This window comes from Nycticebus coucang, chromosome 19 (assembly GCF_027406575.1).
Source record: "Nycticebus coucang isolate mNycCou1 chromosome 19, mNycCou1.pri, whole genome shotgun sequence".
Taxonomy (NCBI): Eukaryota; Metazoa; Chordata; class Mammalia; order Primates; family Lorisidae; genus Nycticebus; species Nycticebus coucang.
The window spans coordinates 45934767-45946859 of NC_069798.1; the positions used below are offsets into that span (position 1 = coordinate 45934767).

Sequence of the window (12093 nt, forward strand, 5' to 3'; positions counted from 1 at the left end):
AACACGTGACCCCATCTCAGGGTGGGCAAGGGACTTGAAGAGAAACTTCTCTAAAGAAGACGGACGCAAGATCTAGAAACACATGGAAAAAAGCTCATCATCCTTAATCATCAGAGAAATGCAAATCAAAACTACTCTGAGATATCACCTAACCCCAGTAAGAGTAGCCCACATAACAAAATCCCAAAACCAGAAATGTTGGCATGGATGTGGAGGAAAGGGCACACTTCTACACTGCTGGTGGGAATGCACACTAATACGTTCCTTCTGGAAGGACGTTTGGAGAACACTTAGAGACCTAAAAATAGACCTGCCATTCGATCCTATAATTCCTTTTATTAGGTTTATACCCAGAAGACCAAAATTCACAATATAACAAAGACATCTGTACCAGAATGTTTATTGCAGCCCAATTCATAATTGCTAAGTCATGGAAGAAGCCCAAGTGCCCATCAACCCACAAATGGACTAGCAAATTGTGGTACATGTATACCATGGAATATTATGCAGCCTTAAAGAAAGATGGAGACTTTACCTCTTTCATGTGTACATGGATGGAGCTGGAACATACTCTTCTTAGCAAAGTATCTCAGGAATGGAATAAAAAGTATCCAATGTACTCAGCCCTACTATGAAGCTAAATTATAGCTTTCACATGAAGACTATAACCCAACTATAGCACAAGACTATGGGGAAAGGGCCAAGGAAGGGGAAGGGAGGGAGGAGGTTAGGGTGGAGAGAAGCTAATGGGAGGGACCACACCTACAGTGCATCTTGGAATGGGTACAGGCGATTGCACTAATGTACACAGCTATGATTTAACAATAAAAAAAAAAAAGAAAAAAAAAGATACAAAGGATTTGCTTCCATCCCCTGGGATTCTCATTGAGTAATGGAAGTGGGGACTTCTCAGTGATTGAGGCAGAGCTGTCAGGTACTGGGACTTAGTTCCAACTATCTCCATGATACAGGACCTCCTAAAATTCATTCTTTATTAAAGCCCAAACACTGCCCATTATTGTCTATGTTATGTGCTAAAGCAGTAAGAGAGCTACTAAGAAGAGCAGTGCTTTTCACTACAGCCCAGAAAGATGATGCTAATAGAGACAATGACCACACACTCTTAATGGTATCTCCTAGGATGGGATGGCCTGCACTGAGCCAGCCACCTTCTCTGCATTGATCACCCTAACAAGAATCACAGCAGGTGGCTGAGGGACAGTCTTTCCCATGTGGAACATGAACTGGTCCACAAAGACCATCCCATTTCTGGTGACAGATGGCCCTGCACATGAAACTGATTGTCTTACTTTGGAACATGAACCCCTATCAATAATGAAAACTAAGTATGTTTCCCCCAAAATATGTTATTTTCTGTGCTATGGTACCATATTGTGTATACTACAAAACATACACAAGTAATATTTTAAAGGAATGTGAAAAACTTATTTTAGTATTTTATTCACACACTCTAATGAATCATCTTCCAAAAACTGGCATCCTCTAGCAGTTTGAAGATGGCTGTAAACCAACTGATCCTGTACTGCAGGCATCAGAAGTGACCACCATTTCTGGCCACTTAGGAAACACCACTTTCTGGCCTCCATCACATGCTCAGAGTAAGTGGGATCTGGATGTCTTTTCAAGCAACTGGCTAGAAAATGATCGAATAATGATTTGGTTCCTGCTGTGTAATGTATTATTTTTCTAAGTGCACAGACAATATCACCAGAGGGTGGTGGAGGCAACACTATTCTGGGGGTTGCTCAACCATCAACAGTGCAATTTCCCTCCAACTGCAGCACTGAAAGCTGGTTTTCCATATGTGATAAATATGTTTAACCGTAGTGCAGTCAAGGCTGTATTGAGACCCCCATTCCACTTTTGACTCCTCTGTCCATCATTTCCTTTTTCTGGACACTACGAAATGATGATGCATACTATTAGGTCATCAAATATGAAATGTCTGATTTTAAATCAGAAGTTTAGTTTATTGCATCCCAAAGAAGAAACAATACAGTTAAAGTCTGCGACACAGTTTTGGCATCTTAATGGTAACTTGTGTGTGCCAGCAGTGAAGAAGTCTGGCGAGCGAGTGGTGGGGAAACTGCGACAGGTATTCTCCACAGCTGTTGAGAACTGAATATTTTTCCTTGCAAGAAGTGGTCCAAAGCCTGAAAGAAGTGGCAGTCAGTCGGTGCAAGGTCTGGGTTATATGATGGATGACTGGGGGTTTCCAAGTCCAGCTTGTATAGTTTGAGCAGTGTTGTTTGTGCGACGAGTAGTCAAGCGTTGTCTTGCAAGAGGATTGGCCTGTCTCTATTGACCTGTCCCAGCTGCTTAATCACAAGTATCCCTCATTTCATCCATTTGGTTGCAGTCCACATCCACTGTGGTTGACCGGGTCTCATGAAGCTGCAGTGGATAATACCAGCGCTGGACCACCACATGGGCACAATTAGCTTTCTGTGATGAACATTCAGTTTGGGACTGTGTTTTGGTACTTTGTCTTTGTTCAATCATTGTGCCAAACACTTGAGATTGTTAAAAAGAACACATTTTTCATCACATGTAACATGGTGTAGAAATGGTTTGCTTTTATGTCATGACAGCAAAGGAAAGCAAGCTTCGAGACAATTTCTCTTTTCACACTCATTTAATCCAGGCAGAACCCATCCATCCAGCTTTTTTACCTTGCCAATTTGTTTCCGATGGTCCAATGTTCTTGGAATAGTACGTGTAACCTCAGGTCTTGCTAATTCACACATAGGTTGAGGTGAATTTGCTTCTACTACAGCAGTGGTTCTCAACCTTCCTAATACCACGGCCCTTTAATACAGTTCCAATGGGTCGCAACCCACAGGTTGAGAACTGCTGCACCACAGCCTTCAGCTCATCATTATCCATTTTGGTCTCAGGTTGCCCACATGGCTCATTTCCAAGATTACAGTCATCAGAATAGAACTTCTCAAATCATCTACATCCTACTGTGCATTCATTAGCCACATCCTTACCAAACTCTGCATTGATATTTTGAACTGTCTGCACTGCACTGCAGCCAAATTTTAAAACACCACTAATTTTTGTCTTATCTGTGCTTTCATAAAAATTTATCTTTCAAGTTTTTTTGAGAGTATTACAAACCACGTTTTGGAAGGATGAGGATGTACCTTCACAATAAAAAGAAAACAAAAAATGTCAAAGGGAAATGTCAGAGATACCAAGTGTTAAATGTAGCACTTAAGGAAGTCAGACATTTCATGTTTAATAACCAATTTAATCACCAATGTTATTGCTACTACCACCACTGTCTCTGACATTCTAACACTTACTCTGTGCCAGAAGTTAGACTGGCATTTTTCGTTTACCAACTTATTCAATTTAATAATCTTATGAGTTTGACATTAAAGAACTGGCTCAAGGTCACGCAGCTACCATGTTTTGAGAACCCAGAAAGCTCCTCTTCTGTCCCCAGACACTGGTCTCTCAGCCACCTGGCTTCATGGTATCCTCTTTTGCTGCTAGACCCAGGCACATCAGCACACTATCCTGGAGGCTGCTCTGTCTTCTGGGATATAAATGTGAAAACACACTTGGAAAAGAGTGGTTAACATGGCGTGAAAGGCATTACTGTGATGTAAAATCGTGATGCCATTTCATCCTGCTAGGCTTCACATTCTATTAGCTTTTTTCACTGAAAATTATTTCAGACACCTTGAAAAACTGAATCTTACTCACATGTCACTACCGCTATTAATTCCAAAGAAATCCACGTGGGGTGACAAGTTTGACTTTGACATCAGAAAAGCCACCGTATATAATAAGAATGGTGTGCAGTAACCATGAGAGCCCACGTCCATGGGCACTACCAGGTGCGGGACTCTGCTGAGCACACCACACACTTGAACCTGTCCTTGGGGAGCAAAGGCACATGTGCATCCTCCTGTTTCAATAAGGAAATGGGACTCCTTGAGTGAAGGAATTTGTTTGGGGTGATACTGACACACTAATTGGGTCTGTGCTTGCCCACCTCACATGCAACCAAGAACACCATAAGGTGTTAGCTAGACTTACTACATGTACGTACCTGACCAAATGTTTAAATTCAGATTAAAATGACTAGTATCTGGGGGGGGAAACCTCCCTGCACATTATAGGAATCCATCCATATTGCCACTTCTTAATCAATGGATTAAGAACAGATACTATAGACTTCTTAAATGTGCATATGTGGCTAGGTGCCCATAGCTCAATGGTTAGAGTACTGGCCCTGTATACCAGGGGTGATGGGTTTGAACCTGCACAAGATCTGCTAAACAAACAAAAATATATATATATAGGCCAGGCACAGTGGCTCATGCCTGTAATCCTGCCACTCTGGGAGACCAAGGCAGGTGGAGTGCCTTAGCTCATTGGTTCAAGACCAGCCTGAGCAAGAGTGAGACCCCTGTCTCTAAAAAACAGGCTCCTGTATTCCCAGATCAGCCGTTCTCAACCCACAGGAACTGTATTAAAGGGCTGCGGCATTAGGAAGGTTGAGAACCACTGTCCAGATACTTGGGAGGCTGAGGCAAGTCACTTGAGCCCAAGAGTTTGAGGTTGCTATGAGCTATGATGGTACAGCACTCTAACAAGGGCAACAAAGTGAGACTCTGCTTCAAAAAAATAAACGTGCACATGCAGTAAGCTAGGGAGAACTAATTTATCAAATGCAAAGCTGGATTTCAAAAAGATACATTTGCAAAATGATGAAACACAGGTACGAAGGTGAAATATAATAAGGATAACTGCAGAACTTGCTCAGCACATTGAAAAATCAATTGTACAAGTGCAGAATGAGGCCAACATATCTTAAAAGCAGTTTGAATTTATAGTGACAGAAAGATCAGTGGTTACCTGGGGGTGGAGGAGTGACTCCAAAGGAACTCACAGAAACTTTCAGGAGTTAAGGAAATGCTCCCCATCTTGATTGTGGTGATGATTTCATAAGTGTACACCACATAGCCATCAGATTCTACATGCATGTGCAATTTAATATGTGACTATAATATGTGCAATTTACTGCCACTCAATTACATCTCATTTAAACTGTAATAAAAACAGTTCTTGAGGGTATATGTGGCTGGGGCAAGAAAGAGGATGAAAATTTAGCAGCTTACAAACTTGCTAAAAGTCTGTATAAAATGCTTCCCAAAGTAAATGCATTCACAAGTTCCTCTACAAAAAATTCTGTATAAGTGTAACTCTTCACCTTATTCAGCAGATTACATCCAGTGATCCAGACAGAAAGACCAGATGATGGCCAAAGTGACCAGATGGAAGACTGTCAGAAAACCCGTGCTCAGAAGGAGAGACTGTGGAACCAGGGCCTTGCCCCAGTGTGGGGACATACGACAGCATGGCTGCCTTGTGTAAGAAAAGACAGCTGCTCAGAGCTCAGACTCATAGGTGAAGGTAAACGGAGACTGAGCAGGCTGCTTGTGATGGACAAATTCCGGACAGTGGAATCTGTTAAAAAGGCACCTTGGAGTTACTGGGAACAGTTAGGAGGCACCCAAAGGGCCACTTGCCAGGACACGGTACTTGGCATTCTTACAACATGAAACCAGTTTCTGCCAGGTGACTCCAGGCTCTCTCCTTTCTAACATGCTATGATTCCCCAGGTAAAATAGCCAATATGGAAGAACAGAAGTATCTTTTAGTTCTGTGATCCTTGATTTAGGATTTAACCTCACAAATCATGTTGGGAACACTGCAGATATGCAACTGTTAATATTTCTGATTTCTGCAGGGTCACAGAAGTCTGACAAAGGAAATTGCCTAGTCCTATTCATTTCTAAATGCACAATTTTAAAAGGACACAGCAATATACAACCATTTCTTTTAAAATAGGGATGTTATTAGCCACGTTCACTGCATACTTAACTTTCTCCTACTCCCAGAAATTTCAATATAATGAATTTAAATACAATAGGTAGACATATAAACAATATCATCCAGGAAATCAGAAAGGATCAAAACGATGTCATAAAACCTCAGTGCTTCTGCACCCCAAGTGAAGGGAGATAAATGTGCATGGGCACCACTGAGCAGAAGGTCACAGAAAAGGACACGCAGATGAGTGGGGAAAAATAGGACAGGTGAACAGCGCAGAGCATCCCAGGAAGGAATCTGAACAAAGTGGACCACCAAAGGCAAGCTCAAGAAACAAGAGACAATGCCAGAGAGGACCATCCCTGTGTTCAGACACCGTGAGCATCTCCTATACCTCATCTGAACACAACTTAAGACTGGCCCTCACCTGAAACCATAATGAAGGGAAAGAAAATCAAACTTCATCCAAAAATAAGGGCCGACCTAAGTCATGGTTTCAGACCTTACTGTAAAAGTTCAGCTAGCCACTGCTTCCTACATATGCACCTTCCCGGGATTCCATCATTCACTACATTTAACAGTAGCCAATGAATCTGTCTGCTTTGACATATGTACCCCAAAGTCTTACAGCATTCAACAGCTTTCAAAGGTTCCCATGACATGTCACTGGATCCAAGTCCCTCTTGGTGACAAGGGCAATCAACCTTCTCAAACCATGAGGACTCAGAACCACAGAGGCCAGAGAGCTTGCCCACGGACACACAGTAGGTCAGGAGAGAGAAGATTATCCGAGAGAGAGCCCCAGATAATCCTGCACAGCAAATCACCACAAGACAACAAACCCTGGCTCTGTAGTCATCAGGGTGATAATGTTCTCCTGCTGAAAACATGAGGTTCGGTCAGGAAGCACTTCCCATTCCAGACTTTCCAAACTGTACGACAGCCCCAAATAATAAACCACTTCATATCAAAATTTAAGAAACTGACATTACTCTATTTAAAACTTGACCTCAAAGCAAAGTGTGGATTTGTGTCACCCATGTGTAATTCTTTCTTTAAAATCAGCCTCGATAAGATAATGAAAAGTCCTGAGTCCACTCATGAATCCCAGAGTATTCTATCCCAATTACTAGGAAGATAAAGTTGTCAACTCTAGTTCTAATTTTGTTTCTGGTTTCCAAAGATGGAGAACACACAGCTTCCTCTCTCACTTTCTCCCACAACGCATTTCCACAATCAGGAGTGCTACTTTGGGCTGTCACTGGCAACAGAGAACAGCCTCTCACTCCCACTCACGCCATCATTCTTACAACATCTTTTGCTTGTTTACCAAAGGGGGATGCTTTGAGCTTTTTCCCTATAGACATTTATTTCCATACTGCTTCCCTGGAAGGCTTTCAAATTTTCTACATATTCTTCACATTTGTGAGTATTAAAAAAAAAAAAAAAAAAAGTCAAGGAAGATTACCTTCTCCCAAGAGCCCAATCAGGGCTGTTAACTAGAATCCCCACGCCACTGAGCACAGGCTTCACTCTCATGGGCTCCAAACCCCATCTCCAGGAAGGCTCCCACTTGGGCAAGGGTCCATTTCATTTCCTGCCAGGTTCCATGCCACAAATGCGCCTAACCCCACTGCTCCTCCCCGGGATTCCAAGCATCAGCAAGCCCATCTTTCATTATTAGTTACAGCTGGCAACACAGCAGAGCCAGCTGGGAATGTGGGTGCTCAATTACCTTGGCTACCTGAGCAAATAAGCTTGCTTTGCAATATCTCCACTCTTTCAGAAAAACACCACAAATAAAACACAAACAGCTCAAAAAAGGCATCAGACCCAACTAGCCCAATAACATGGCCCACTCCCGCCAACACCTTAGCCCCACGGTGGAATCTTAGATACTTGTGAACCATTAGGGAACAAGATCTATCCTTTTGACCCTCAGTGATGCCCTGGAGACCAGAGTTTGCTCTGTCTGATAAGACTGTCTTGGAGCTAAACACTAGACACAATTTAGGGAGGTAAAAGGGCTTGTCAAGTAACACAGAAGCTTTGCAGCAAACAGGGTGTAAGTTCCACCATCACCATTTAGGGGAGCAATACATGTCTTCTTGGCTAATGCAGGAAGCTCTGGGGAATCAGAGTGGGCCTGGATTCCGTCTCTACCCATCCAGAGAGGGGGTAATACAGGAAGATTACTTCTCAGCTAATACAGGAAGATTTGAGGCAAGTAGATTTGGGTCTGGATTTCATCTCTGCCCATTTACTATCTTCATGACCTCTGTTCAGCATTCTCAAGTCTCTCTCCTCCTCTATATTGTGGGGTAACTAATCCCTTGTGGCAATGGTGACACCTAAATTCATTCACTTGTCACAATTATGTCAATTGTTTCCTGAGCACCAATCATACACTCTGGGGTAAAGCTTGGATACAAACCCAGAAAATAACACTGTACCACATAGTCTCACATTTGGTAATTCTCTGCCTTTCTTTTACTTCATACAGGTCATTTATAACAGACAAGTTATTTTCCCAACAAGCTATGCTTGTCACAAGAAGGTATTCTTATTTTTGGAAACAAGACGACGGAGATGAAAAAGATCATTACGAAATAAGACTCAGTAAAATTTTTCTTTAAACATCTCTTTTATCCTATTATCTCTTTAAGCAGTTCTAACTTTTCCACTGCCCCAGACCAGCACTTCCTAGTGTTGCACAGAACACTTGAAATAATCTTTGAAAATAGTTTTGTGTCTAAATGTGATATGCAAACTCAGCATATTGCATCCATATCTTGGCAATTCAGAATGCATGTCAAAGTCCTGAGAAGCTCTGCCTTAAAGGGAGATGTTTAACGTGGTTAATCTGGAGTCTCCCAAACTCATCTGAGCACTCTTGGACCCACTGTTGATAGAATGCACTTCTTACCCTAAAGCTCACTCCCCTCTGCACAGGCTCCACAATCTAGCTTGATCTCATCTCTGATCACGGCTCACAACTACCCTGCAGGTCCATTCCCCATGGAGGTGAAACTTGCCTACGTACGGTTCCCTGACTGCCTTTTTGTTTATACCAATAGCTTTATGAAGATATGATTCACAGAACACACTGGTCACCCATTTTAAGTATGTGCTTTAATAATTTCTAGCAGTTGTGCATTCACATGTACAACCACCCCCATGTGCGTGCAAAAATCACACTCATCAGAAATCACTCTCCATGTCACCTCAGCCCGCAGCCTGCCCTAGGAAGCCTTTACTCTAATCTCTGTCTCTGTAGGTCTGCCTGTTCTGGACGTTTCATATAAATGGAATCATGCAATACATGGTCTTCTGCATCTGGCTTCTTTGACTTAGCATGTTTTCAAGGCTCAGCAGTGTGGTAGCACGTATCAATTCTTTGTTCCTTTTTCATGGTCAATGATATCCCATGTTTTGCAGTTTGTTAAGTTGCCTTCACCTTTTGGCTACTGTGAATAATGCTACCAGGAACATTCATGTATGTGTTTTTGTGCGATCCTCTTGGGTCTATATCTAAGAGTGAGTCATATGGAAACTATGTTTTGCATTCTCAAGAACTGCCAGATTATACTCCTGGGCCCAGGTGAGTTTCCCATCTCAGCCTCCTGAGTAGCTGGGACTACAGGCATGTGCCACCACACCTGGCTAATTAAAAACAAGACAAGATCTTGCTATGTTGTTCAGGCTGGCCTCAAATGTTATGTTCTTCAAAACATAATGGCTGGTCAGCAAGTATTGTTGAACAAACATATTTTAGTATGCAAAACTGACAGAGAAGGCCCACATTGGAAATCCAGTAACAAACCTTTCCCGCATCTGATCTATGGGCCTCTTCTTTCTCTGCTCAACAGAGATTCTGCTGGGGTTTCTTATGTCCCAGATCAATAACTGAAACCCTGAGCTGCTGACAATAGAACTAATTCAAAAATAGTTCTCTGCTGTGGCCATATGTGCTGGTCTTATACTTCCAATGCACGTGAGTAAAAATTGCACAAGTACTTCAGCAAAATTACTTGGCTGCACCCTGAGACTCAGCAAGCAAAGTATAAACCTTAAAACTTTACAGAAAATCCTTAAGGAAGCAGATCTTGGTCCAGCTTTAACATCCAACCAGCTACTCAAATTCATTACCCAAGGGCACGATAGTATCACCATCACTCCAGACTCCCAGGTATTGTCTTCCCTCCAATGGGTGCAAAGGCCCAAGCAAGTGAAATAACCCAAGGGCAGAAAAGCCATGAATCCAGCTTTAGGCATGGAAGGTGAGAGAAGAACAGAGCATCTAGTCAAGTGTCTCTATAGTGTGGATAAAACTATAACATTTTTAAACCCACAAGCGGTCCTCAAGAAGCTTTTATAAAGTACAGCAACTCAGACACATCTAAATGCTACACCTAAAAGAAGAGGATGGAATGAAAAAACGATCAGTGCTGAAGACACCCACAAGAGGCCAAGGCTTAGAGAGCTGCCAGGACTTTTGGCATGGTAGGAATTATTCAGAACCAAGCCACACCCAACCTTCTGTCTCAGGACCCTAAAGAAACTACCCCCTAGAGGAGGAGGGATTGTCACTGTCCTCACCTGAAGCACACGCAGACTCTGCTGAAGCGATTCTCCCATAGCACAAGCCTGTCCAGTCCCCAGGCCTCCCTCGCCGTGCCACCCCCATGACCTCCAACAGCAGTTCGGGAGCAGGGCTGCCTGCTGAGTGGCACACACGCACTCTCCTCTGCACACAATCTGCCCCTGCCCCATAGTTAAGGAGGGCTCATCAGTGAGGGGCCCAAGCTAAGGGACTCCTGGCCAAGCCCTAATAGCAGATGAATACAGTACGTGGTCTTCCTCACGGTATTACAGAGGTCAAAGGTTGCAATCATTTTAGCTCCACACTCAGGAGAAATAAGTTATAGATCATTCTGTTCATTAGATTTATCAGCTTTCCAATCAGTACCTGTTTTGGATATGGTCACTGTATTTCTATAACGAAGCAGACTTTTTACATACCAATCGATAAAGTCAATAATAAGACACTATATATCAGCAAGGCAGCGTATCTAACAGTCTTCCCTCACGAAAACTACTGAGCTAAAAACTATACCTTGAAATTCACTGAAGCAAAGAGCACCTGAGAAGCGATTCTCCTCCCACAAAAATCACTAACTCCTCTCACTAAATTAGCCTCAACAACTCCCCTCCCACCAAAAAGACTTTACTATACATGTTACTAGCCTGGTAAGATGCTTTTCTGGAGATGAATTTAGCTCAAAGGATCCAGCGTTTTAGTGTTAACTGGGACATGCCTTGCCCTCCAAACACGGATAAAACTCTTTCTCTACTTTATGCCTGAACAGTGATAGCCCATCACCAAGCCCACTTTCTGATGGAGCATACCCACACCTACCTTCCCAAGTTAGAAAATAAATGAGATAATCTACTAAAAATGTCTAAACAGAACCCCATTTCCAGGCTAAAAACCCCAAACTGCTATGCATAGCTGCTAATATGAAACTTCTGTTCTGCCCCCAAATGCCTAGCATCTCAAGAAGGTATCAGAGTCCTGGTTTCTTCAAAAGGAAATCTTCAGTGAGAGTGTCTATAAGATCAAGATGGGATAAATAAATGGAGATGCTCTCAAACGGATTCTATTATACTAGCAAGGGAGGAATGAGGGCCTAAAGGAAGTCAAGGAGAGATGAGATGTAAGGGATTTATCCTGCAGCTCAAAAAATGAACTAAGTCTAAAGAGCCACTGTTCTTCAACTCTAGGTTCAAGGTCACAAGGATAAGATAAAGACATGAGGAAATCAGGTACAAAAAAGAACTTGGGCTGCTTTGTTTCTAAGGTGCCTTTTCAATCCCAGTCTCACCACTCCACCAGGAATGTCAGCCACAAAGGAAGGTGAAAACCCCTTTTCCTGTCCCCTCACCACCCAGAAGAATATCTGGGCCCGGGTCTTTCTCACCTGGCCATCTGCTTGTAAGCTTCTTCTGCCACAGCAAAGATGTGGGGGTCCATGTCGCCCATGTTTTGGCCACTATAGGCATAGATGACATCTTGTCCATATATTGGCAACTGCTCATAAGGATTAATGGCAACAAGCACGATACCTGCAAACAGACAAAGCAGTCAGATTCTGACAGCACAACAGTCGCCGGGCATCAGCTTAAGGTACCTACCTACTGGCACCAAAAGTCAAGACT

The 12093-nt window shown here is 42.8% G+C and overlaps 1 protein-coding gene across 2 annotated transcripts in view; it reads right to left on the bottom strand.

Moving 5' to 3' along the window:
• Positions 1-12093, bottom strand: part of MYO5B (myosin VB) — a 341703-nt gene that overhangs the window by 174403 nt on the left and 155207 nt on the right. For both annotated transcript variants that reach the window (XM_053571966.1, XM_053571965.1), the window contains exon 4: positions 11856-12000. In XM_053571966.1, the coding sequence (XP_053427941.1) occupies positions 11856-12000 (145 nt within the window). The remainder of the gene's footprint in view (positions 1-11855; positions 12001-12093) is intronic.